The following is a 27,326-nucleotide window of genomic DNA, read 5'->3' as shown; positions in this document are numbered from 1 at the left end:
GAGAGTGATTCATGACTCAGTTCCTCAGGAGGTGTACAAGTTAGACTCAATGTCTAACTAGGAAGTATTTATCAAGATTAATGTTTAAATGAGTTCTATAATTATTTATTGCTATTTTTGGTAGATTTAAAATATTCTTTTTCCATTCTTTCCATACAGAGTGATGTCATTCGAAAACCTCAAGGTCAAATTGAGCTAAATGCATCTAGCCACATTGAAAGGGGTGATGGAAAACAAACAATTCAGGTGCCTGCTTTTCTCATCTGTGTTTCAGTGGGTATTTATTTCCTCCAACCCCAAAACCAACCCCTTGTTCCAGTCCCTATTGGACTGGAAGTCCAAGTGTGGACTTGGAATTAATCAGTGTCCTTCGTTTGAAACTGAAGGATCATTTCAGTTATAGAAACTATAGAAAGGACTACACGTGCTCTTGTTTGCATTGCTACAAAGGTCAGATCGTCACACATGAGATATAAATAGAGTAGTCTTGAGGCCAGCCACTAGAGTTGAGAGAAGTTGTTTGAAAGGACATAAATTGAGTTTTCTCAACTCTGTTGTCCTGGAACTTTTCAGATGAAGCCTTAGAAGGCATGGGTCTGTGTGCTCTGCCTGGCCACTGAATGTTTCATTAATGAAGAGTGATTTGGGAAAAATAAACCCCCTAAAGTTGTGAAACTACACTGGGTACTATATGTTACAACCCCCACACTGTGGGGTTGACTGTATAATGTTCTTAAAGCTCAAGACTCTTCTGTTACTACATAGCTGACCACAGAAAAACGAACATACTACTTGACTGCAGACTCTCCCAACATCTTAGAAGAATGGATCAAAGTACTACAGAATGTTCTTAAAATACAGGCTGCCAGTCCACTTTTCATACAGCCTGAAGTCAAGCCAACCATGAAAGGATTACTTACAAAGGTAGGAACACTTTTCTTCCCCCAAACTGCTTTATTCCTTATTTCTTAAGAATAGTATCTAGATGAAAATGGCTCTGCAATAAAATAAAATACAAGCAAAACCGACATGTATTTGCTTTCCCAGTACTTTACAATGTGAACACAGAAGGACTACCAACTCACCTACTTTGGGCAGTATTTTTATTCTGGTTCTTTGATTTGATTTGGTTTTTCTTTTTGTCTTTTTAATTCATTAGTTCCTGTGTTGAGTTCTCCATTTGCACTTCAGTGGTATTGTAGTTCAACATGGTACTTTGACACATGTGTAAGTTTCGGTAGCTAACTTCAGTGGAGTGCTCTCTTTTTGGTATTATTCACTGAGACGGATTATTTCAAGAAAAATAAAAATACTGTATAAAAGGAATTTTTCAATTCTTTCATTTCCTCAACTTCCATTACCTTAGGCCAACTCCCATTGGCTTTACTGGGCTTTGGACCAGCGTCTAATGCTTGAATTCTTATGCCGTTAATAGAGTTACACAGTTTTAATTATTTGTCTAGTAATGTGGAAAGGAATTTGAGACAAGGCATTTATTCCCAACATCACCAAAGTTCAGAGATGGTGAAATGTAGTCTGTACTTCTCTGGCTGTGCTTGTTCCTAATGTTCTGTAATTTCAGGTGAAACATGGATATTCCAAAAGAGTTTGGTGTACCCTAGTTGGAAAAATTCTGTATTATTTCCGTAATCAAGAAGACAAGGTAGGTCCCTTACTTGTTTCCTCAGTGAATGGAAGATAACATACTGATGTAGACTTTAAACAATATTTACAGCTTTATTAAGGTACAGTTGGCCTGGGTAGTATATGCCCATTTGGTCTTGATTACCAAACATTTAGACTTCACAGACTGTCAACTTGGAAGGTTCCTATCTAATAGACAGTAATCCAGGGCACGCCCATTGGTCTCCTTCTCCTATGGGACCTAATATATATTCTGCATCTTCCTATCCCTAGCCAAAGGGGGACACTGATTTGCTGACAGTTCAGGTCTCACTTTCTGACAGGCATGAGACTCATCAGAAAAGACCTGGCTGTCATTTACTTCTGGAAGCTGACCCTTTCTAATGTATGTTTGCAGTGGGCAGTGGCTGCAAGTTTCAAGAAGTTAAATGTTCTTTTTATCCCTCAATTAACTTCCAAATCCTGTTCTTCAGTATGTCACTGTGCCTCCACAGTGCTGCAAGAAAGGCAAAAAAAAAAGGCTAGCAGGATGCAGTTTGCTGCTTTGTAGAGGTGTGTCTGTGGGGGGGATCTTTTCCCGCTCCCCATCAGAATTATGGAAAAGGAGCTCACTGTCTACAACTGATGAGGTGCACAGAAATGGACATGGAGGATGGCAAGAGAAAGGGAAGAGAAAATTATTTCTGAAACCTAGGGAAAACACTGTTTGAGAAAGCAAAGGAAGAAGTGGGATCCAATCAGCTTTAAGTTAACCTCGCAACATCCCACACTCTGTAGGACACAAGGAGCTAAGAAAGAGCAAGACCGGACTCTTCCACATTGGGCCTGACCTTTAGTTCTCTGCCCACACTTCTGAATATTGTCGGTCCTGATATTTCCAGCCATATTTACGTACAGAGACAGGACAAAAGACACCTCCCAGTCATACTTTTCACCTGTCCTTATGCTCCCAAGGCATTGCATTTTGTCATCAAGAAATATCTTATGAATGGAGGTGGGTCAGGAACAAGAGTTTGGAAATGTCTACAAGAATTCTTGTTAATACCGCTGAGGTTATGAATATTTGATTCATACCCTTATTACTTAGCTCTAGTAAGACTGCTGACACTTGACAAAATGGTAACAGTCCACTGAGCCATTATAACCCATAACAGTTCAGAAAAAATACAGAAAATCTCATTTATTGCTTCTAATCTAGCCAAATAATCATACTGGACCCAGTAATTTGTAGTCTCTGTATAAATCTAGGTATTCCCTTTGTTATCCTTTCCTTTTTTAGCCATTTTTTTAACATTCAACTAAACCTTATTTCTAGAACTGTATGAGTAAGATAGTAGTAACTATCCATCAAAACATTTTATTTTAATTACTTTTTAAAAGTGTAATACAGGGCTGGGGAATCAAATGACTGGAGTATTAATCTCTAGCTCATCTTACAGAGATATTGAAATTAACTTCTTCTCCTATGAAGAAATCTCTATGTTTAAAGTACCTGAACTTACACATTTTTACCATTGAAGATCTGGGGGGTTTAGCACGCCCTTTAGAAGCATCTAAGAAATTTGCTGGATTCTTGTGAATATTGCCCTCGCATTTGGAACAAGTTTTGCTGCCCTTTTAAAGCAAAATTGAAACTAATTTGCTAGTTTGTAATAGAATAAGAATTTAGCTTTGGTAAGCAGAATAGGTATGAAAAGTTTTCCAAAGCTAGTTCATTTCTAATGTTCAATAATTTGCTAATTAAAAACATGTTAGCTGTAGCTGAATGTGACTGTGCAGAAACAAATTACACAATCTGCAGTGGTTAATATAGTAATGGAGTCCATTTAAGTGGCCTCCTTTCAAAATGGAATTAAAAAGTCAGCCAACTGTTTTTTAGTTAAACTTAGTGAATAAATCAGTCTTGACTATTTGTATATTAAATGGCACCTCTTGATTCTCAGAATCTTATCTTGTTCCAAAAGTTGAACGCTTCAGAAGCACCACAGAAAATACAAATCACCACATGCATCTTTAAGCCTTTCTGGAATAGAGAGCCACCACTACGTGATGTTTTCTTCAAAATGATTGTATTATTAACTGCTCACTTTAACAAATCACTATTCAAGAAACCCACCCTAGACTGAGTCAAACTTGCCAGCTACTCTCCAGTATCGTATTTTCAATTTTTAAACAGTATTATTGAGAAGCTAAGAGTCAGCCTCATATTCTTTTCACCGTTGTTGATATTTCAAGACAACTTCAGGCTTACACTTGAACGTGGCACAAATAAGATGCTAGTTACTGTAGTGCGCAGCCATCCTTCTACTAAAGGGAAACATCCCTCTCTTTCTGCTGAATCACTAAGCATTGCTAGACATCACAAACGATACAGAAACAATAGCATGCTGTATTTGTGTTCGTTGTGCCTTCCTGTTGATAATGACTATGAAATAATTAGTTCTGTGAAAATTTCCTTTTGAATGGCTTTTCCTATAAAATATTTCCTCATAAATGATCATAACTACATATACAACTTAAGACTCAAGTGCTGTGATCTGTCAGACTGAAGAATGAAAACAGCTGAGGTGGTCTACCACGCAAAAAATTTACCTTGTGAATTTATAGCATGAACAAAATAGATACGTCAACACAACACTGCTGTCCTTTGAAATGACAGGATTATTTTAGGCTTGACCCAGGGAAGTTTTGCTTGGAACCAGGTATGGAAACTCTGAGGAATTACTTCTCTCGCCCTAACAGATACTTATTGCATTAACGAGGTACAGAAGCAGACCTGGAAAAGAATTTATAAAAATCTCACTTTCATACTTTGGCACATATCATTCTCTTGCTGCTGTCTGCAACAGCTGGTTTATCTGACACTCCTCGGCAGGACTGAAAATGAATAAATACAAATGGGTATTGATGGCAGTTCATGTTTTTCTTTCTATTTGTAGAATAAGAAATATAAAATTAGTGTGCACTGAAGCAAATATTTGCTTTCTCACCACTTCCAATATTTACTTTTAGTTTCCTCTTGGTCAAATCAAGCTTTCTGAGGCGAAGGTTGAAGAAGTTGATAGATCGTGTGATTCTGATGAAGATTATGAGGCTAGTGGTCGTAGTTTATTATCAACACATTACACTCTTGTTATCCACCCCAAAGATCAAGGACCCACTTATCTTCTTATAGGATCCAAACATGAGAAGGTAATAAAAGGACTTTTTTATTGAGTTTCAGTAACACGTCTATGAGTATGGTGCTGTGCTATGAATATTTCTTAAAGAGGAGGAGGAGGGGGACCTACAAGTCATCTGGCTTGTAGTTTGATAAAATAAGCAAGGAGAAGGTCCTGCTTCATTAACATTGATCAGAGTCTGTCTGCGAACCAATGCTGTTGTAGGTAATCCTTTTTAAAATAGACAAAAATTGCCTACATAAGGACATGGTGCGGAATACGAAAGATGCTGTAATTGGAGAATTATGCTCACATTACACTAACTTGTAGACGGACCTGTAGCAGACCTTCCTGAGAGGTTTTGGGATACTGTTATCCATTTTCAGTGCTAAGACTAACAGTAGGGAAGACTGCCCTACTGAAGTGAAGGAGAAATGAGAGCTATGGTTAGAACCATTTTTATTATTACTGCTTCACTGTTCTCAGGTAATCTTTTAAACCTCGTTTTTGGTTTCTGGCCTTATCCCCAGGTTAGCAGGATGTGGCAGTGATAAAAAGGCACTTACGTTAGCTTTCTGAAGAGGAAAGAAAAAATGCCCTGATAATTAGCCATGATTTCTGAGGGTAAACGACTTCTGAAGAGAGCCCTGTCCAATCTTACTTGCTTAGTATTTGTAACAGAGACCATGAATACAGGTGTATTCAAACAAAGGCAAACGCCTTTGGGCTTCAACAGGAGCATATGGCTGTGTTTCAAGTTGACAGCAAAATCTTGATGAAGCAGCTCCCTCCAACACAGAATGAGTGAGCTGCTGTGTGTTTTTCTGCTTTAGGACACGTGGCGTTATCATCTGACAGTTGCAGCTGGAAGTACCACTGTAAATGTTGGATCTGAGTTTGAACAACTTATTTGCAAATTATTAAATATGGAAGGTGATACCAGTAAGTGTGTTTTTGTTTCAACATACTAATCTTCTAGTACTTATTTACTGACTGAACTGAATTAATTGCAAAATTAATAAATTCGTTTACTTACGAACTGAATTAATTGCAAAACCTACATATTTTATCTGTTTAGCTTCTCAGATTTGGAGGCATCCTACCCTTTGCCACAGCAAAGAAGGAATTGCTTCCCCTCTTACAACATTGCCATCAGAAGCCTTGCAAACTGAAGCAATTAAATTATTTAAGGTAAAACCATAGCAGGTGCCTTTTTTATTAACTGACTTACTATTTTAACTCTTAGCTAAAGAGTGGCTATTAGTTGGCTTACTAGAGATGTTCAACCGATAGGGAAAAAGAAAAGAGGAGTTTACTCTTATCTTTAGTGGAGGTAACTAATGGACAGTAGCAGAGTGTCCCCATATTATCTCACCAAAGAGTATCACTTCAGGTGTAAAGAGATCACTTTTAGCTGTGAGGGAGCAGTTTAGGCTTCATCTTTTGGCCTTTCTACTGAGGTTATTGATACAGTGCAAGTTAGTAGAAAAATCCACAGCCATCACGGATAATCATAATTTCATCATGAAGTTCATAAGTCCCAGAGAACCTAACAGCATGGATGGATCTCTCTATTCAGAGATCTGTATCTGAAATACTATTTTTTTCAATTTGATTTCAGGAAGAACAAATGGTAGGCAAAAGTTTTGTTGTAGATATATTTAAATCAGCTAGAAGACTTTTTAAAAATGGGAAGAAAAACAAAGCAAAGTTTAAGCAAGTCATGGATTATTTCAAAATTAGAAGGCAGAGATTCTACTGCTCTTTTTAATAAAAAGAAAATCTTTTCTTCATATAAAGTAGCTATTTTTAAAAGACTGATTAGGTATTCTAGTAATATAAATAGAATATTACAGAGTAAAATTATTGAAAGTATTTCACAACAGTTTTTTGAATTCACTTTTAAAGTTTTTCATACACTTTTAAAAATACACATACGTATATCTCCCAGTAGTAGTGAAAAGGCTTTTTGATTAAGAGACACGTAATGGTTCATAACTGCTGTGCCACAGCTAGTTTCTTGAGAATTTTTGTATGCCAGTAAGACCTTACATCTTTCCCAGTGAAAGGCCAGATAGGTGGTTGATATCTATGATACTCCTATTGCAGGGAGTATGCTGCAATGCCATTAACCTTCTTCCTCCTCTCGCCTGCCCTGACCCAGGTAAAACTACTCCTGAACATTAACTAATAGCCAGGCTATAAAGTCTGTTTCAGAGACAAAATAAAATCTTGCTGTTCCTTTTTCTGTACGTTGTGAAATAAATTACAAGTTGGAAGGTATGGAGCTTGGATAAATGAACTTTCTCCACAGAATTTATGCAAGTCTAAAGGCCAAATTCCCTGAAGCATCAACTATCTGGAGAATTTTGATGTAGTGGTTCGGATCTAGAAAGGAATTGAAGAAAAGCACCATATGTTCAGTCACAGCCACTTGTAGGCAAACTTTCCAGCTTGTTTCTCTGAAATGTTTGAAGCGCTTTAAAGAAGTGCATCCATCTTATTTTCTGCAATCCTGCAGCATGAAAATTTAAAAGGGAATGTAATTCTCTGATAAAAATAAATTTATATCTATTTGGAAATCACTTTCTGAAATATATTTCAGACCTAATTGAAATCACAGACACTTGCCTAAAATAAATAAATAAGAGATGACTTGTATGACCTTTATTGAAACTTTGTATAAATCAGTTTGTCAGGTAGGGAATTGATTTAGAAACAGATCAAGTCATGTTTCAGTTATTCCATTGCTGATAAAAATTAGTCCTGTGTATCCATGTATTTTCAGATAGACTAGAAAGAGATTGGGCTTCCATCCATTTCTTGTATTTTGCTTATATACCTTGAAAATTCATCAACTATTATATAGAGTAAATGCAATGAGTGACATGTAAACGTTCTTCTAATACAGCACAACAAATGCTTAACACCTGGCTTTGCTAAGACAGTACTGGGGATAGGAAAGGTTATACTTACCCACAGTAAAAATACCAGTGAAAGCCAAGATGTAAAACAAATGGCTCTGAGTTGTGGTTTTCTCATCTGTGTATATTCTGCCATGTTGTGCTCACTACTTGCACAAGCATTTTACACTGGCCACCACTGAGAGCTGTACACCTTGCATTTTGAAGTCCCATGCAGGGATAACCTATGTTCAGCATATCCTTAAACTTGCCTACCACCACAATTGTTGCAGCTCCTGCTAGAGCTCACTCCATTAGATATGGAGTGAAAAGTGTGTTTTTTAAGAGGTGTTTTTATCTTAAGTCTCTCTGTATAGCTTTTCATCCATTGTGGCCCCTTTTCACCCCTTTTTGCAGGGCCAGCAGTTTCCTTAGTCTACTGGTTAACTGACTCATTGTGACCTCAATTACAGCACACTTTTGTTATACAGAACATCTAAAAGATTTGTTGGAGCTTTTTGTATGTAAACTCACTTGTTTATTATTTTATATCTAGACCTGCCAGTTGTTTATAAACGCTGCAGTTGACTCTCCTGCCATTGATTACCATGTATCTTTGGCCCAAAGTGCTTTGCAGATCTGCCTCACACATCCTGAACTTCAAAATGAGATCTGTTGTCAGCTTATTAAACAGACTAGACGTCGACACCCACAAAACCAGGCAGGACCGATACAGGTAACCCAGTATTGATTTTAATGGTATCTATTTCAACAGCACAGACTGCTTAGAGTGGTAAAGGGGCTCCACGCTTCTGTAGCATTTGCTTACTTAAAATCAGATAAAAACCTGAAATAACATCTTATTACTACCGTGTCTTCCTGAAACAGAGCTGATGCTATCCTCCATCAAAGTACTTCTATCTGAGGACAGGGTATATCTGTGCCTGTGCTGTTTTTAAAGGCTGGACATACAATGGGCTATCTTCAAGTAAAGTGTTAAGTAAGACATCATGCATAGAACTTCATCCTCTTTTACTGCGTCTTTCCTAAGAGAGGTGCTGCATCAGGAAGCTTGGTGGGCTAAACCACATGGCAGATGTCTCTGTAGCATTAGTGTGAAGAAAAGCTGTAGTGCCACATTGTGGAATCTCAGATACGCTCAGAGTTTCAGATAGATGTCACCTCTTGTACGTCATGCTGTTCTGCACGCACCGTGCATGCTAGATTATAAATACATACTTAAAATTCTTCACCTTCGTCCATTGCCAGCTATTCACTGGTATCCAAATATGTAACAATTAAATGAACTGAAATTGAAAGGAAAGCTAATACTTACAGTTTGTGTAGAATTAACAGAACTGGAACAATAGTGCATATGGTGGAAGAATACCTACAGAACTGTGAGATGGATCCGAAAATGAGAAAGGAAATTACTATATTAAGGCTTTTGTAATAGACACATTTTTCTTTTGCCATAGAAAGTAGAACATGACCAGCAGACATAACTGTTACCTAGGAACAGCCCATATCTGGGATATGGCCAGTATGTGTGCATTGCTAAAACATGCACAAAGCTTTTATAACAGGCATAGCACGTTCATGTCAATTAGCACACACTGAAGTTACGTATGGCTGATGGAATTTAAACTAACCATAATCCTTCTTTGGTACATTCGTACCACTGGCAAGGCCTTCCCTCTGATACAGATAAATAAATTGTTGCTATTGTAATCCACTGGCATGATTTTTAAGGGTTAACATGTTCAGTAAAATGTTTGTAGCCTCACACTAATTTTTTTAAGTCCTGAATTCATGCTGTAGTCTCCTACACTTGCTTCTACTGTAGCGTCTTCCTGAAACAGAGCCAATGCTATCCTCCATCAAAGTACAGGTATTTGATGAAAGGGAATATCTGTGCCTGTGCTGTCAAATTTCTATTTAATTGGAATAGGTAAATCAGATAAATGAAGATAGAGAAACCCCATTTTCTAAATTTCAGTATGATGCATTGATACAACTGTGAGAAAAGTAGTTGCAATGTTAGTAAGTGTATATCCAGAGTACATGAAAGCGGTCTGTATTAAGTGAACCCTATGGATACATATTGAGCAATGAAAATATACGAAAATATTGAAAAATTGTTTTTTCAATAGTTACTATCTACTTGGTAGGAGGAAAATGTCTTATGGATTGCTTCATAATATATATAACAGGAAAGGTGAATTAAAATTGCACAGGCTTCTCCTCATTTCTTAGTGCTTGGCCTTGCAGCCTTAGTATTTTTTTCCTGTGTATTAACTGCTTCTTATACAAACTGATCTGCTTGCCCATTTCCAGCCCCGAAGGAAACACAAGTAAATAGAAAGAGAGCATTTTGGCCTTCCAATGAGGCGACATGCTTGTTTACTCCGTTTTTTCTCTGGGTTTTGTTTTTTTTACTCCTGTTTACAGCTGTCTGTTACTCGACTTGGCACAGTAAGCTGCACTGCTGGCCAGCAGCCACAGCAGGGAGTTTTACTTTGTAAGATGTTTAAAACAGTGAATGTCTTCCTTTTGTCCAGGGCTTGCAGCTCTTGGCTCTCTGTGTTGGACTCTTTCTGCCCCAGCACCCATTCCTTTGGCTTCTTAAACTTCATTTAAAGAAGAACGCAGATTCCAGGTGTGCCTGAATATTATTACCCAGCTAGTTGACTAGTCTTGTGAAGTACCTTATTTTCAATCTTTTATTTAATATTTTAGATCTTTTGAGAAATATTTTAAAATAAATTTGAGTAGAATTGTGCTCCAGTGCTACTAAACTGTAGTACATGTTACTTCTATACATCACTTGGGAAAGTTATCCTCTGTTTTGAAAAATACTCTGCAGTGGAACTCTTGACTATGTTGCAAAACCATGAAAACCAAAATATGGCAGTTACACAAAACACTCTGAGCCATGTTCATCTTTGGCACAATTCTGTTGGTCTTGGTGGACTAACTGTTTATAATTCCACGTGGAAAAATGCATTGGAAAGCTCACAGAGTGAAATCTGAGTGCTCCTCCCATTTGGCACCCCCAGAGAGATTTACTCACAGTTTACTATCCTTTCAATCAGTCCCCAAGAATTGCCTTATTTCTTTTTTTGTCACAGGACTGAATTTGGGAAATATGCAATATATTGTCAGCGATGTGTAGAGCGTACCCAGCAGAATGGAGACCGAGAAGCCAGACCTTCCAGAATGGAAATCCTTTCCACTCTTCTAAGAAACCCCTACCACCATTCACTGCCCTTCAGTATTCCAGTTCATTTCATGAACGGCATATATCAGGTAATGTCAGGTAGACCATGACATCTAACCTCCCAACCCCTTGCTATTAGCATATACATGAAGTAGTATATCAGAAACAGAATTGTAATTGTTAAGGTAAACATGGTTCAAGTTTCATCCTGTGCCAGTGCTAGCAATGGCAGGCACAAGGTCATTGAATCAGATTTAATCAATAAAGAGTAAAGGTTTGGGGAAAAATCTTTAAAAGGAAGGAAAAAAAAATTAAAACCTCTTAAGAGTGAAAAATACTAAAGTTCTGTTTCTTATTTAACCTGACCATCAGATGAATGAATTAGACTGAAGAACAGGGAAAGGTAGTAAATTCCACTTCCTTTCATCGGACATCTTGAAAGTTAAATATCTCACTGAAGGCCTGGAAGCACAGCTGGAACTCCCATTATCAGTCATGAAGGATAACCATATTTGTTACAGAACAAACACAGCTTAATTCCTGACTCTTTTGGGACTTCATCAGTCAAAGCCTGTAGGAAACCTTCCATGAGCTTCCACGCATACTGCTTCACATCCTGGTTTGTGTTTCTAACCATGAGAGCTGGCTGAAAAGAGTTTTTTAACAATTCACAGTATTCCTAGACAGAAAGCAAGTTTTTATATAAAATCAAAACTATATCGAATAAACTTTTCATTTCAGATCACCGAAGAACTCTGCTTTTTTTCCCAAGTTTCTTAACTGCTTACTGCTTGCCCAGTAAAACAGAAAAAACAATGTGTATTTATTTCATCCTACAAGGTGTCAAAATTGAAGTTTGAACAAGAAAAGGAATAACTGTTCATCAGTTATTTATTGCTCAAAAATGTATACTTAAGGGTTATGAAAATTGTAATTAAATCAATAAATTACTTCAGTGGGATCAGCAAATAACCAATTATAGTGGTATTGAAAACTCTTGTCTTTATCTCTAAAGCTAGATTCAACAGATATTTTTTTTAATTCCAACCACTGAGAAGCCCGAAATAGAAGTCTGAGATCCTTTTTCAAGGTATTTCTTTACAAAAAAGTGGTAAGGGGCCTTCTTCAATATACCAAACACAGAAACACACTCAAAGTAGATATAAGTGAACATCAGCAACTAGTATCTGTATAAAAGCCATTTGCCATCTCTTGCTAAAATGCTGTAATACTAGTAACAACAGACAAAAATTCAGGTTTGGGAGAACAAAACTTAGAAGGCTCTCTATATTACTGGCCTATGTAGTACTGACAGAGCAACAGTTGTAAAATATTTCAGATCTGCCAATGTAGATCTGCCAGTAAATACCCCTCTGAAGTTGCACATGATGAAAAACGATCAATTGATCTCAGTCGTTTCACCACCATGTTGAAAAGTGTAGGAAATTATAGTTTTTCTTCATTTTTCAAGTGGTATTTGTCACAAAAAGCTCAGATACTACATTGCTTTCTGTTATATAGATTCTGTAACAGAAATTCAAGGGTAGCAAGTGCAAAGAAACTAGTATAAACAAAGAAAAGAGAACCAAAAAATACTTCATGTGGAAGCTTTTTGACAGTGACTTTGGTTTCATAAACAAAATGCAGTAAGGTATAATCTGCTGGGAAGTTCGTCAATTTTTGGATGGAGAAAAACTCCACTAAACTGACTTCTCATGTGGAGATCTTGAATCTTTTCCAAGCCCTTTATGGAATTTTTTTATTTCCAATGACAATAAGTTATTTACAGGGGACAGAATGGGTGTTACATTGCCACTGTTATTCTAGAGGTATTATCTTTCAATATCTTAGACTGGGGGGGGATGGCAAGGGGGTGGGTTTTTTTAAGTTTGATAGAAAAATACATTTTGGCTGCTTTTTTAGGTTGTTGGGTTTGATGCCTCTACCACAGTGGAGGAATTTCTGAACACCCTGAACCAGGATACAGGAATGAGGAAACCAGCTCAGTCAGGATTTGCACTGTTTTCTGATGATCCCTCTGGCAAGGATATAGAGCACTGTCTTCAAGGAAATATCAAGGTAAACAAAAACCTTTAATGAGCTCTGCATATAAAACAACAAAATATCTTTGTTCTACAGAGCTCTCTTCAGACAATGTAAAGGAAAACATTTTTCAGGCTGAAAACTGTCTTTAGGTTTTTTTCCTCATAACGTAAAAGGAAAGATTAAAAAAAAACCATAGCTTTTTCAATTGCTGAAATTCATTCAGTGAACTATATTTAAAAGCTTTGTCTAGGAGACTGATATTATTCATAGAAGTAGCAGCTGGGTTAAAAAAGAAAAGGTAAGCAGTTACTAATCACAGTCCTTTAAAACTAAAAAGCAACTGCAGTCCAAAATGCATTTAGAGATTCAGTTAACATTTCTTGTATAGCTCCAGAAGATGACCATTTGAGGTCCAAAAAGTCATTCATACTGGGGTGGAGATCCTGGGGAAGAAAAAAAAAAAAGGGTTCCTTATCTAAATACAGGGTAATAAGGGTTCAGTTCAGGAAATTTCCAATGTTTGGCTTATCATTGTTCTGAATTCTGAATTTTAGTTCCCTCTATTGCTAGAATTAAATTGTTTGCAGTAAAGATTGGCAAAATGCAATATAATCTATACTTTAATAAAATACAAGATATTTTTCAAGCTTTTTAGCAACTAATGAATAATGAAATTTTTTGTGCTTCTATCAAGCGGTTCTTTTGCAGTCTTCGGCCAACGTTCGCAGCTGCACTTTGAGTTACAAGGTGTGGTACAACCAGGCCTTAGTGACAAACAAAAGCAGGGTCATCATGATCAGCTCTCTTCCCCTACTAGAATAATTACCATATGGAAAGCAAAATGTATAAAAAATGTACTTCTTTTCTTGGTAAATGCAACTTCAGAAGCTGGTCACATTACTACTTCCAGGAAGGCTCTTTATGAAGGAACAGTGACATAAAGCCCAGCAGGGCTCCCAGGCCCTCTGTTCCACCTCCTCCCCATCTGCCCACCTACCCACCTACACTGCTTGTTGTGAACCACTATTGCTGCACTTTATAACAAGCTTCATATAAACTTCACAGCAGTTACTAGAAAGGACCTGAAAAACTCCAGCATGCAGCAGAAAGAGAAGGCAGAGATCAAAGGCATTTGGTTAATTATAGAACAACTCACTTTGTATAATTACACATTCATTGGCTGCTGCTGAATCAAGTACCTGGCCTTTCCATATAAGCATGTTATGGCTCGTTTTCAAAGGTAATGTGTGTGTTGCAGGATAAACAAACAACAAAAACATTAATTATTAAATGCTCCAACTAAGAAATGCAAGTAAAGTTATCTTTCAGTAAGTTTAAAAATTCAAGCTATGTATGTTTCTGATATGTAATAGGTAAAAGATATTAAAATAAGTAGACAATTTCCATTCAAAGTTGTTTTCAAAGAGAAATACATGGCAAAGTCAGTTTTGTATTGCTTTCCTTCTAGATCTGTGACATTATTTCAAAATGGGAGCAAGCCTCCAAAGAACAACACCCTGGGAAATGCGAAGGCACCAGGACTGTCCGCCTTACTTACAAAAATAGGTTTGTATAGCAAGTATAATATCTCTGCCTTGTCCCAAGATTTGGTTTTAATTTATGCAGAGTTTCTTCATCTGAAGAATACTGTCTGACTCAAAGCTTGCAACAAAAAGGTGTAACTGGAGAGTTTTAAAAAAACAAACCTATAGTTAATTTTTTCTAGTTCTCAAGAGGTGAGCAGGGCTGCCAAAAAAAAAAAAAAAAAAAGGCAACATTGAACTCAGAAGACTGAAATTAAATATTTGCTCGCTGGTTCAAGTACAAGTGTTGCTCTGCTAATGTGTTTTGATGCTGACATAAACATGTCACATTCAGAGCAGATACTGCTAATCCTCAGGGCTAATGCATTTCCCTATCTTCTTTATTTAATAACTTTCTGTCTTTTCTGTAGGCTTTATTTTTCGGTTCAAGTCCATGGGGAGACAGACAGAGAGAAGCTGCTGCTAGTATATCAGACAAATGATCAAATAGTCAATGGACTCTTCCCCGTAAACAAAGAACTAGCAATGGAATTGACAGCTCTTTTAGCTCAGGTAATCCTTGTGCATTAATGACTCACACAGCAGTTTTACAGATGAAAAACCTGAATAAAGAAACTGGTCCAGGATTGCTTGACAGTCAAGTGACCTCCACCTTTTACACGTGATAGTGCAGGAAATAGACTGGGCTGGAATCTTTCTGTAAGGCTAACTCCGTACTTCAGTGGAAATGCTTTACAGTGTATGCTGCTGTTGGCACCAGGACGGATAAAATGTGCTTTACCTCCTACACAGTCAGACCCTCTTTGATTAAATATCATGTAACCATGTACCATTTCTTCATTCACTATTCCTTACATGATTTCTGCAAGTTAATACACCAAAGTAACACCTGTTTAATGAAAGCCTAGACATGGTCTTGATAAGATCTGTTTTATTTTTAAAAAATTAAAGGCTCAAGGGAAGGTTATTGAGAAAGTTATTTGATGGTGTTACTCAATAAATCTAAACTGCTTTGTGTCAGCTGGAGATCTAGCAATCTTGGAGCAGAACTAGTAAGTATTATATTTGTACAATTTATACTTGATGTTTATCTTTTTTCCATGGTAAATATAAAATAAGAAAAATAAAATTAATTACATGACTTTTATATCAGTGAAAAATACACATGAATTGACAAACTGTTTTTCATTTTATACTTGGCAAGACAGAGGAAAAAAGATAGCTCCTCATACCCAGCTAGAAAATTACTCTGGAGTAAAAAAAAATTTTCTTCTTTGTGGTCTTTCCCTTAGGTAGAGATTGGAGATTTTGAACGGCCTTTCTCAACTCCAGCAGGACAAGTCACTTCCCAGTCCAAGTCCAACCAAATGTTAAAACAAGTTTTGGAGAGATTCTACCCTAAGAGATACAGGCATGGTTGTTCAGAGGAACAATTAAGGTGAGATGTATTTTGCAACTCATATTCTCTAAAAATCTAGGAGTGAAATGAGGAGGTTTTAAATTGTCATTAGGTACAACTTACTGTTATGCCATATTTCCCTAAACCTGTGTCTGAAACTCATATTCTTGCTAAATTGAAGAACCCATTCCCTCTGTACATTTCTAATCTAAACAGAGGACCATCATTAAGCACGTATTCCAGCAAAAGCTGTACAAGTTACTACATAGTGTTACAAAACCCAGCGATTTTGAAATTCTTATTTTTCTTACTCAGCAAATCTAAATTAAGTCTGTGCACAGACTAAAGAACTACTGAAAGTAAAGGACATGAGGATCTGATCTGAGTGTTTGCTATTCAAATGTGCAATCTCTGGCAGCCAGTCAAATTGGCAATATGTTAACCTAGTGGACTTGCTAGTAAGGTATCACTTAATTTAAAATGAATAATCTGCAAGTCATTTCAATTAACACCTATTAACATAAAGAAGAGCAGAACAGTGTGATAAATTATCCAAGGTCAATGATATAGCAATTTTGAAGTCCAATAAACATCATAGAAATGTTTTCCTCATTCTTCACTACAGGGTTGAGAAAATGTAAAGCTATTGTCAAATGCACAAAGTAACATTATTACATACAGAAGATAATAGCGGCATTCAAAAGTATACGCACAACAAATAGAAGGTTAGGCAATTAATTTCAAAGACAAAAGTTTAAGAGGTCCTAGATTAGACTAACTCATGGAGGATTAAGTCAAAACACCTGTTGAACTGTCCAAGTAGTCCCTAAACTACCAATTGCCAGAGCTGGAAGTCTGTGGGAGGGAAAGAATCACTCTATACCTGTCCTGTTTCTTGTATTCTTTTGCTAAGTGTGCAGTTTGACTTCATAAACTTCCAGTAAGAGTAAGCTGCAAGTGAAAGATCTCCCTTTGCTACACGTTCCCCCTCCCTTTTCTTGGGCTGCATCTAATAATCTTGTGGCTCCCAGGTGAGTCATTCCTGCAAGTCAATGTGCTAGAAAGGTATTCTGGGGTTGGGGTTTTTTTTGGAGGATTAGTTTTCCATAGGATCATTTTATTGAACCAACTCACCATGGGGCCACAAAAGAAAAGAGCCAGTGTGAACGCATCATGCATCAGAAGCACCCTTTTAGGTAGCAGTGCCCAGATATACTAAAAAAGAGTAGTGTTAAGCTGTATCTTCCACATCTACTACTAGCCACAGGTAAAGATACGTGCTAAGATGGATGGATTTTTGGAACGACAACTGGCATAGCTGTTGAGTACTGATAAAGGTAGATTGATCATCTGTAGAGACACATTAAAAGCTGTACTAGACTTTTTCCCTTTATGCTGCAACTGCTACATCAATATTTAATCATAATGTTGCAGAAATTAGAAGATACTTCGTAATTTTCATGTGCGTAAAAATATGAAATGACGCTTTGGATTTATTTAATACTGTTTAAGTGATAGTTGTATTAAATTATCATTTTAACAAATGGATTTTTTTTTTGCTCATTAAACTCGCTCTGGGTAAGCATTTAAATTCCTTTCAATAACTAAATTACATATTTCATTTCAACAGACAGCTTTGTCAGCGATTGTCTACAAGATGGATGGCTCTCCGGGGGCACAGTGCTGCAGACTGTGTGCGCATTTATCTCACTGTAGCCAGAAAATGGTCTTTCTTTGGTGCTAAATTGTTTGCAGCAAAAGTAAGAAACTTTACTGAGTTTGAGTGGTGGGTTTTTTAAAATATAAATAAAAGTTGCAAATAGTAATACCTTTTTGTTGAAAATGAGGGTGTTATACATGTGCTGATTGAATCTCTTGTCAAATTACTAACTTGTTTAAGCCATATACTGGTGAAATGTAATAGCCATAGTACTACCATAGCCAAGTATACCATAATAGTAACTTTCCAATACCCTTATTGCTTGTTTTACATTATTAATCTAGGTGGTATCTTTTCATTTTCTTATATCTTAGTTTGAGACAGCCTCTCTGTTTCAGACTTCTTTTACCTGATAACTAGTAGAATATTGAAAAGGCATCATTAACTGGCCATGGAAGCTGAACGTTGCAGAAACACTAAATGTTATTAAGGGTATTTAGAGCACTCCCTTCTGTGCTGGCCTCTCTCAATTTCTCTTAAACCACTAGTATCTTAATTCTCTTGATTCAAATAACAGCTATGTTATACAGAACTGTCACCTCACCCCTTAGGTTTTATTAGGTAATCCCAGTATATATATATATATATATATATATATATGTAATTGCTTATCAGCACTCTGTTCTTTGCATATGTAGACATATGTGCTAGTGAACAAACTTTAAAACACCTGACTTTTTTTTTATTTTATTAATGAGACTATACATTTAATTGGACTAAGTACCGGGGGAGGCTTCAAGAGGATTACGTTGAGTTCATAGTTCTGCCACTGGCTGCCTACATAGCTTTGGGCAGCTACTTCAGTTCCTTTACATCAGTTCCCTCCCAGTGTAAATCTCAGTAAGGTCTGTGGATGGAGAGAGGTCTATAATAGCGGAGAGTTAATAATTATTTACATATTGCCTCATTTTGAAGTAGTAATTAAAGAACATTTCTCTTTGTAGCCTCTAGCAACATCGTCAGTTGAGAAGTCCTTCATATGGTTTGCTGTACATGAAGATGGTATAAGCATCCTAGATTACAGCTCTATGGTAACTGAAATGTCTTTTTTAATTTTCGTCAAAGTAGATTTTAATACTGAGTAGATGGTGAGATTCACCACCATACTACATAAAAGATGGCATTAGCCTTCCACGCTAAGTTATCTAGTCTTTCTCTGAAAGCAAAAATTCATTCCTTTCAAAATGCTTTAATGTTATCATCATTATAGTAGCACTAATAATAGAAATAAGTAATGAATTCTTTGCACAGTTTATTTTTGTTTATCAGATACAGTTTTTATATCTTTTAATGAAATGTTAATGTTTTAATCATTCAGATGTCAGGAGATCCATAGTTAGAGTTCTTACAATAACATTAATTTTCTTTTCCTGGAGACTTCATTTTCCATTATTATTCATAATACATACTCTGCAAAGAGCAGTTACTTTAAAAGATTGTTATTTTCATTGTATTATTTTTGTTTAATAGTAGGTAATATAACCCAGTGTTATTTAATTATGTCATTTTAGGCTCTGATTTTTCTTTGATTTGCAATAAAAGTTTTCAGAGAAAACGATTCATGGTAATCAGTGTAAAAAAACAGTGCCTGAGAAGATCCCTGCTTTAATTTATATCCTGCAAAGAAACAGAATGGCACGGTGCTATTAGCGAGTGCTAATACTGAATATCAGAAAATTAAAATCTCAACTTTATAATTGTACTGATATGGGCCTTTTCATTACGTTTCTGTGCAGTTAAAGAAATAATAAAACAACATGAGAGCAAACAGCAGCTCTGTTCAGAGAACAAGCAAAATGAGCTTGCATCAGACTGCAGAAAGCTCCATAAACACTATCTACTCATAGAGCTAGCTATGGCATTTCTGCAGAGCACTGCCAGTTTACAATATCAGCAGGCCTTACTTGCCATTCAGGAAATGCTCCCTTTCCAGGGAATATTCTGATTTCCTGTAGGAAGGATCAAGGGTATCAGAAATGATGTTGCAAGGGGTAGTTAGAGAAAACATTATTTCAAAATAAGGGCAAAAAGAGGTTCAGTAACCAAAGGACGTTAAGTCAGTTATTGTACAGATCTTATCTCCTGATGAATTTTAAGTGTGGACATCTGCAGCACATTAATATGAGTCCTAATGATAAATAAAATGCTAATCATAGACTGAAAGGCCACTAGTGTAGTGTTTGTTGAACACTGAACAATAAGAGCCAAGGCATGGAAAGCAGAGGAGCCTTGAAGAGCATTTATGTTTCAGCAGAGGTGTGAAAAAAAGAGAACAGAATTTAATTTCATTTGTGTGTATGTAAACTACATCACTGCACAAAAAGAAGTCCTGGAGTTAAATTCCTTTAGGTGTCTCATAATCTGCTATTTAATTTATTTAGACACTACTTTGATTTCAAATGGAATTCCTAAGATTAACTTCTCTCAAAGTCAGTCAAGACTTGTGTAAATTCAATTACACACTTGAGTTGAAAACTACTTATAATATCTTTGATCTAATTAATTTGGAATAGAAACAGGTCAAATTTATAAGAGTTATCATCTGCAATAGAAATTCCTCATAGTGAAGGTCTGAATGAAGCTATCCCAAAATCTGTAATTAATTTCAAGATTCATAAGAGGCTAACAACAACATTTTGAAAAATATACATGTAATTATATTTTTAAGAAGTATATGTCATAATCTGCTTTTCCTGCATTGTCCTGCTTATAGCTCTCCGTTTTGTTTTTTTTTTTGTTTTCTTTTTTAAGCGATTAACAGTTACATATACATATAAGAGTCTGATGACTTTTGGAGGCTATCAAGATGATTTTATGTTGGTTGTTAACAATGCTCAGACAAAGAACAAATCAACTGAAAAACACCTTTTTGCCATGACAAAACCAAAGGTTGGTATATTACCTGAAATAGTTTCCCACCATCTGCTACTTTTCTACTTTTTCTAGTGGGTAATCCTTAACAGATGTGAAAGATGAAACACCTTCTTTATTCCTAGCATTCTCAGATTATTGACTTTTGCCAGATGGTTTTAGAGAGCAAAACAATTAGTAATATAAGAGCTAACAGTGACACTACTGATGTTTTCCTTTTCACGTCCCTGTCTATAACATTCCAAATTTTTCATAGAAGGACGAAGAAGGCTATTAAGGACAGGAAGTATATGCAGTATCTAAAAACTACTCTGTTTGCTTGATCAGCATCAGAGATAACTTTTTAGAAGGTACATTTGTGTTCTACAGTGGAATTGTAGAACACGAGATCTGAAAGATCAGCCACTTCTTAAAAATCCTAGGATATTTTTACCTTTGGTAAAGAAACTGTTCATGCTTTTTAAATCTAGATTCTCTTCTTCACTGGTAAGATTGACTATTTTTTTTAAAAAAGCAAAGATTTTTGAAGTCTTTTGCTGTTAGTCAGAACAATTTATGAAACAGAATACAAAATTCCACTTATAAATTTGGGTCAAAACACGACTCTTCATACAAATAAGCATAGTAAAATACATCTGTTCAAGTTTCCCTCAGATTGTGCCCTTATAGGCAAGGTTGTGTGGATTGCAAAGAGAAAATATGGTAAAAAGCTCCCAGAAGTCTTTATTCCTTTTATCCACCCTGCATCTTTAGTTCTCTGAGCACTAGATATTTTCTAGCAAAATTGAGGGAACACATCATGAAATTTTTTTCTAAGAGCGTCATCTTTCAGACTTCAAAATCTCTCTCAAAGTGAAAGAAACCATCTGTTTGAATCATTGAAGACTGTGGAAGACAAAGTATCCAGCATACTGATGGGAATAACATTACATAATTGGCAAGGAGCAATAGAAAAAAGCTCTATTAGGCATCTCCTCTCTCCTCATCATTAATTTGTTTGATAAAGTACAAGTACTTTTCCAGTTGATGGTGATTGTCACTTGCTAAAAAGTTAGCTATTTTTTCAGCAGTCAAAACACATCACTGTATTTTTCAAAGAGTTTTGTATGTTCCTGTTATAGATTCTTGAGATCACTCTACTGATTGCCAGCTATATTAACAACTTTCATCAGCTGAAAGGAGCTGCTCATCACCTCTCTGCTCCAGCATTACTGACACCTCAAAGTGGACAGAAACTCAAGGAAACGGGGAGTCAGCCACTTCTTGCAAACAACAGACCAACTAAATGTCCCACTTTGTTATGAAAGGATTATGTATCATGATAATCCATCTTTGTTACAGGGTTTCCACACCGATTGAAAACTTTCTGATGTACAATACAGAGCTTACGTAAGCAGGTCCACAACCAAAAGAAAGGCGGACAGGTTTACATTCATTTTAGTGGTATATAACAGGAGGAGCCCTTTAATTAAATCCCTGGCCTGAACTGGAATGATGAGAGCCAATTTAAGGATTATGCTTTACTGGAGGTGGCTTGTGCCTACAACTCAAAAATAAATGTGTCTTTTGATAGTGATGGGGAAGGCTGGCCTTGGGAACAATTGTATAGATTTTAGTTGTTTTCCAGATATTTACTCAGGGACCAAACTGTCTTCAACTCTAACTCTTCATCTCTATTTTTCAAAATTATACAAGTTGTATAACCTTCATTTTTAAAAGGAATTTTTGTTTAAAAAAAAAAAGTCAAACACAGAATATTTTCCACTTCCAGCACCCCTCCTTATTTGCAATAGAAGCACCATGGGACTAAAAAGAATGAATCGTTTGATTTGTGTAATTGCTTCTCCTTTAAAAAAAACCATAAGCACGTCATGTAACTCCTATAAATCTAAAGAGTATTCTGATGATACGTTCTAGCCTTTGTTAGACAGGCAACTCTTGTTATACTTGGCAACTCTTCAGCCTTGGTCTGGTAAATTTCTAAGTAATCCCTCTCTGCCCCAGCCTTTTGGAAAAATCTAAATTGGACAGGCACTGTATTTAGTATCATTTTGTTAAACAAGATCCCATACCTAATTTCTTCTTTAATCCAGAATAATAATATAATACAGATGCAAGAATAACTTACAATTGAAAACACAAGAATAACACAGAAAGACATTGCTTGAACTGTTGTGTCTAAACTTGGAGGCATATGTGACATATAAAATCCATGTATAATGTGTATAATGTATATACCATGATTCAGAATAATATTTTGTGAAAGTTGTACTTTTTGGTTTTCATTTGTATCTATACATTTCATATTATAATACTAATATAATGTTGTTGCACACTGAAGACATAATGCTGGATCTGCACTATTGGACCTGGGAGCACTTTCCAGTTGCCTTTTTCAGCTGCAAGCCTCAGTGCTACGTAGGGTCAAGTATATAGAACTTACACCCATTTTTTCTTCCAATCCTCACATTTTCATTTCCATGCAAGGAAGCCACTTCTGCAGGCTCTGAAATGGATCAGCAGCATACTCTGATAATTTAGGTCCAACCATAGAGAAGGTAGTCAAACATAAATCACCGATACATACACATTTCACAATTTCCACTTCTGCTCATGCTAATGATAATGGATCATTAATCCCTTATAGCTAGCCTTCATTGTTTGGGGTTTTTTTAATTACTTAAACCGAATTAATTTCACAATGATTAATTTTAATATTTGAAGGTTGAAAATCTCCTTTGTTTTATGACATTTAAACTTTTCAGATATATACATACTCATATTGAGAGAAAAGGAATTTTCAGCTGTTTGCCCTCTGTGAATGGTAGGGAGTATCATCCTGAAGAATTAAAATAGACTGGAAGGGAAATACACGTTGTGAAAAGAACATGCTCTTAAAAAGTGGAAAGACAAATTGGCAAGCTGACTCGATAAATACGTTCCTTCTGAAAGCTCTCAAAAGTCCTGCCACAGCTACTTAAGTCTGCAGGACTCAGGCACCGTTTTATGAATGGTACTCTGGGCCAATGCTTTGTCTTGAAAATTACAAGCGAATAACAAGCATACTATTATGTAGATGCTTTCACATTTGCAATGCAGGAAGAGCTTCCCAGTAACTTTTAGCCTTTGGTGGTGGTTGTGGTGCTAGATCCTTCTCTTTCAACAAGGCAGGGCCAGCAGCAGGAGATTTACCTCCTAGTGGGCGGCCGATCTCCTGCCATCACGAAGGAAAGCATATTAGAAGCTACAAGACACCCTGGCACAAACTGCAGCATCTTTTTGTGCAGCATCCCATGTGAAGTGATGAAGATAGTGTGGTGTAATCGGGCTAGGAATTAACAGCCCTTTGCAATCAGCAGAATAGTTAACTTTCAGCAATTTGAGGGGGGGAGTGTTGTGTGTGCAAATTCAACCAGATGCTACCGCATGGGTTATACACAGGTCATGGTCTAAAGCTTCTCAAATATGATGATTAGACACTGCAATTTACAAATACAGAAATTTTCACATCATCATGAAATTATGATAGCCATCAAGCTAGAATACTCCAACTAGTAATTCTTTCCTAATTGCCCGGTTTTAAATGAATGTGGCAGATCAGGTTCTTTTAGAAGGCAAAAAAAGTGGAGCATGTTGCTAGTGAGCTTGTTAATGAAGTTTTTAAAATCTTTGTTAAGTTTGGAGACAACATGATAAACAATACACACAGCTGATATGCAGATTTTGAGTCTTTTAAACAGTTTTCATTAACACTTACAGCCTTACAAACAGCTGTTTTATAAAGCAGCATACTATCTATGAAGTATAGTATGACGTTCCTGCCTGCCTTTGGGTAGATGCCTCTAGGCATTGCTTTGCTTTTTAGTGTTGAGCTCTTGCTGCTGCAGTATACCCCTACATCATAGTCCCAGAAGCAATTCATGCCTTAGTTTCCCTTTTCTTGGCAGCACTTTCCAGACTTACTGCCACTAACTGCTCACTATAGGTCACCATTAATCCCATATAGTCACATTACCAGAAATGCTGCATTAATTGTTATGAAATAAATGCACTCGGAATCACAGTTGCCAAGACAACACCACACTAAACAATGAAGTTTCTTCCAGGATTTTGATTAGCAAGAGTGAGGTTTCCGTAGTATGGTAGTAACCTCCGCAAGCAGACACTTCCCTTCAAGTTAACAGAGTGGGCAAGTAAAGTCTCTTACACACGCAAGCACACTTCAACAGCTCGGCTTGCAAACACAGCTGTGCAAGTCTCAGGGAACTTGTTCCATGTTAATCTAGCTCCCCAGCTACTTAAAGGATACCACACAATGTAAGACAGCAAAGCTGAAAATTTCAGAGTCCAGGCAGATAATCTGTTCTGCCTTCCCCACCCAGCCCAAGCCTCATGAGTGATCCACACCTCAGTCTTGAGTCATCCACCAAAACAATTCACACCATGCTAATTAATCAATGACTAAAGCTCAGGTAGGAACTAGACCTTTCTCACCTTCTAATCTTAAGCAGTGATGATACGATGGGAGCTGTCAAATGAGCAGTGACCTCTGTGACTGATGCTGAAGAACTTCCCATGCTCAAGGCTTGCAGAACACAGGCTGTAAAAATATTCTTAGGATGAGATTAATGTGTAAGCACGTGTAAGGAGACTTCACCTTCTATTACGAACTTCAGAACATCTTTTGTGCCTGCTTTGAGCTAGCGGTCAGTAACAACAATCTATAAATGGTCAATGAAACTCATAGATCACTGGTAACTCTCTGTATAAACAACCACATTGATTTGAAAATATTTGGAAGGCAACGTAAATTAATATATTACTTGAACTTCACTTTGCCTTGTCAATTTTTGTGCAGCAGTATTAGTAAGCAAACTGCTCATTCCTAAAACAAGACCATTTTACTCCTGTAGTACAGCAGGCAAATGATAAAGATTTGAGGTTTTAATACAATCCACAAAATCAGTGTTTTTCTGTTATTTTAGATTTAAATTTGGTTTATATTTAAAATAGAGGCATATATTTACCTATAAAAGAAGGTTGGTAGGTATTTGGTATTCAGTATTCAGGACCTAACCTATAAAAACTAACACACTTTTTATAGGTTAGGTCCTGAAGGAAAAAATTCATCCTTGCATAAAGGAATGCACCACTTAAAGCTTTAGGTAGAGCTTTAATAGTCCATACAGCTTAGTGCAATCCATTAGTTTGAGTTGATTTTAACTAAGGTGATTAGTAACTCAGTAATAATGAATTAGGAAGAAAAAAGTATTTTTTTTACAGTTTCTTAGGGCAAAGGAAATGAAACTGAGTAAGGTGAAACATAAAATACTGAAAACTCCAATTTCATTTCCAGATTGCACTTCAGTACAACTTACTAATTGCACAGCCTTACACACTGCTTTCCAGCTCAGATTTGTACTGCAGCATCTTCCAGATTTGCGACCTCTCTGCCAGTGAGTATATCACTGTAAAAATACTTTGCTTTTTAGTGTTACACTCTTGCTGTTGCAGCAATATATGCGTAGATCACAGTGCCAGGAGCAATTCCTACCTTAGTTTTGCTTTCTTTGGCAGAGCAATAGCAGCTTTGTCCAGGGTTTTCACCACCTGTAATTGCTGATTACAGATCAGCACTGGCTTCGTATACCAAGATACCAAAAACATTCTGTTAAAATGAAACCGATGAAAAAATGCACTTAGAAAGGCATCAGCATGACCTGCCACTGTACAACACTAAACAATGAAGTTTCTACTGGGTTTTAATTAGCAAGACTGTGGTTTCTATAGGGGGTTAGCAAATGCTTTAGAAGATCCATGTAAAAACCTGGAAGTAAATAAAGACAGGTGAAAATAACCATATGAAGGCTTCTGGAACTGAAACTGAGTGATTATGCAAGTTGAACTTAGTAAAACCTCTTATTTAAAGAGTAAGTATTACTTAGGGTGTGTAGAAGGCTACATAAGCCGCCTTTGGGTGCTTATGGAAGGAGGAACAGTTAAAATTAATTCTGAGTTAATCATTATGAATGAGGCCACTTCCCTGGTTTTGATCAAATGGGTAAGAGAGGATTTTACTTAGGCTTTTCTGTCTCTAGTCTCTCAAGACGCAAAGCAGCTAATCAGCTACAGAAGGTCAGCTGTAATTGCTGTCCTGGATTTTGGGTCACTTCCCTGATGTAGGACACACTTAACTTGTCTTGTCGGGTTCACCTACATCCTATATCCCTTTCATATGCTGGGTCATCCTGCTGTTCTACTGCACCCTTTAAATCCTACTTTCTCATCTAACCCTAACATGATCTTTGGATTTGATCTTTGATTGATAGATCTTATTTGAAATAATCTAGCCCTTCTCTCCTGTTTGTTACAGCATCTTACTTTTAGTTACATTTATAATAGCTGATTTGTATGTCCCAGTAACTAGAAAGCAATTACACTTATTTTATTATACGGGCAGTTCACTTATTAGGGGGTGGGAACTATCTCAGGTCTTGTTTCATTCCCTCCCCTGTTACCAATGCTATCTTGGCAACCATGAGTTTATCAAGAGCCAATGCTTAAGGCTGAGGTAAAAGACTCCCGTCATTTATGACTTGTTATTGCTGGCTTTCTCCACAGCTGAAGTGTTTCGTCACTTCACAACAAGGGCTAGGTTCCCCAAGGACCCAGTGACTCCCACACCCTTCACGCCACCTCCGCTCACTCTGGTATTAAGGCGGGTCGCCATTTTCAGCACTCGAAAAACAGAGGCAGCTGCGGGTCCCACGACCAGCTCCGGGAGCGGGCGCGACCCTCGGCGGAACCGCCGCGGGCCT

At 36.8% G+C, this 27,326-nt stretch overlaps 1 protein-coding gene across 3 annotated transcripts in view; it reads left to right on the top strand.

Moving 5' to 3' along the window:
• PLEKHH2 (pleckstrin homology, MyTH4 and FERM domain containing H2) overlaps positions 1–22,766 on the top strand; it is a 56,554-nt gene extending 33,788 nt beyond the window's left edge. For all 3 annotated transcript variants that reach the window (XM_072856797.1, XM_072856799.1, XM_072856798.1), the window contains 17 exons: positions 160–246; positions 766–924; positions 1,583–1,663; positions 4,657–4,836; positions 5,639–5,747; positions 5,884–5,996; positions 8,265–8,444; positions 10,270–10,367; positions 10,840–11,017; positions 12,852–13,007; positions 14,443–14,540; positions 14,929–15,070; positions 15,811–15,956; positions 17,548–17,677; positions 18,582–18,668; positions 20,389–20,526; positions 21,630–22,766. In XM_072856797.1, coding sequence (XP_072712898.1) covers positions 160–246; positions 766–924; positions 1,583–1,663; positions 4,657–4,836; positions 5,639–5,747; positions 5,884–5,996; positions 8,265–8,444; positions 10,270–10,367; positions 10,840–11,017; positions 12,852–13,007; positions 14,443–14,540; positions 14,929–15,070; positions 15,811–15,956; positions 17,548–17,677; positions 18,582–18,668; positions 20,389–20,526; positions 21,630–21,812 — 2,265 coding nt within the window. In that variant the 3' untranslated portion in view covers positions 21,813–22,766. The remainder of the gene's footprint in view (positions 1–159; positions 247–765; positions 925–1,582; positions 1,664–4,656; positions 4,837–5,638; positions 5,748–5,883; positions 5,997–8,264; positions 8,445–10,269; positions 10,368–10,839; positions 11,018–12,851; positions 13,008–14,442; positions 14,541–14,928; positions 15,071–15,810; positions 15,957–17,547; positions 17,678–18,581; positions 18,669–20,388; positions 20,527–21,629) is intronic.
• Positions 22,767–27,326: the final 4,560 nt, after the last annotated feature.

The sequence above is a fragment of the Ciconia boyciana genome, chromosome 3 (genome assembly GCF_034638445.1).
Source record: "Ciconia boyciana chromosome 3, ASM3463844v1, whole genome shotgun sequence".
In the NCBI taxonomy this organism is placed as follows: domain Eukaryota; kingdom Metazoa; phylum Chordata; class Aves; order Ciconiiformes; family Ciconiidae; genus Ciconia; species Ciconia boyciana.
The sequence above is the reverse complement of the archived record's forward strand: the minus strand, read 5'-3'. Positions and strand labels throughout refer to the sequence as shown.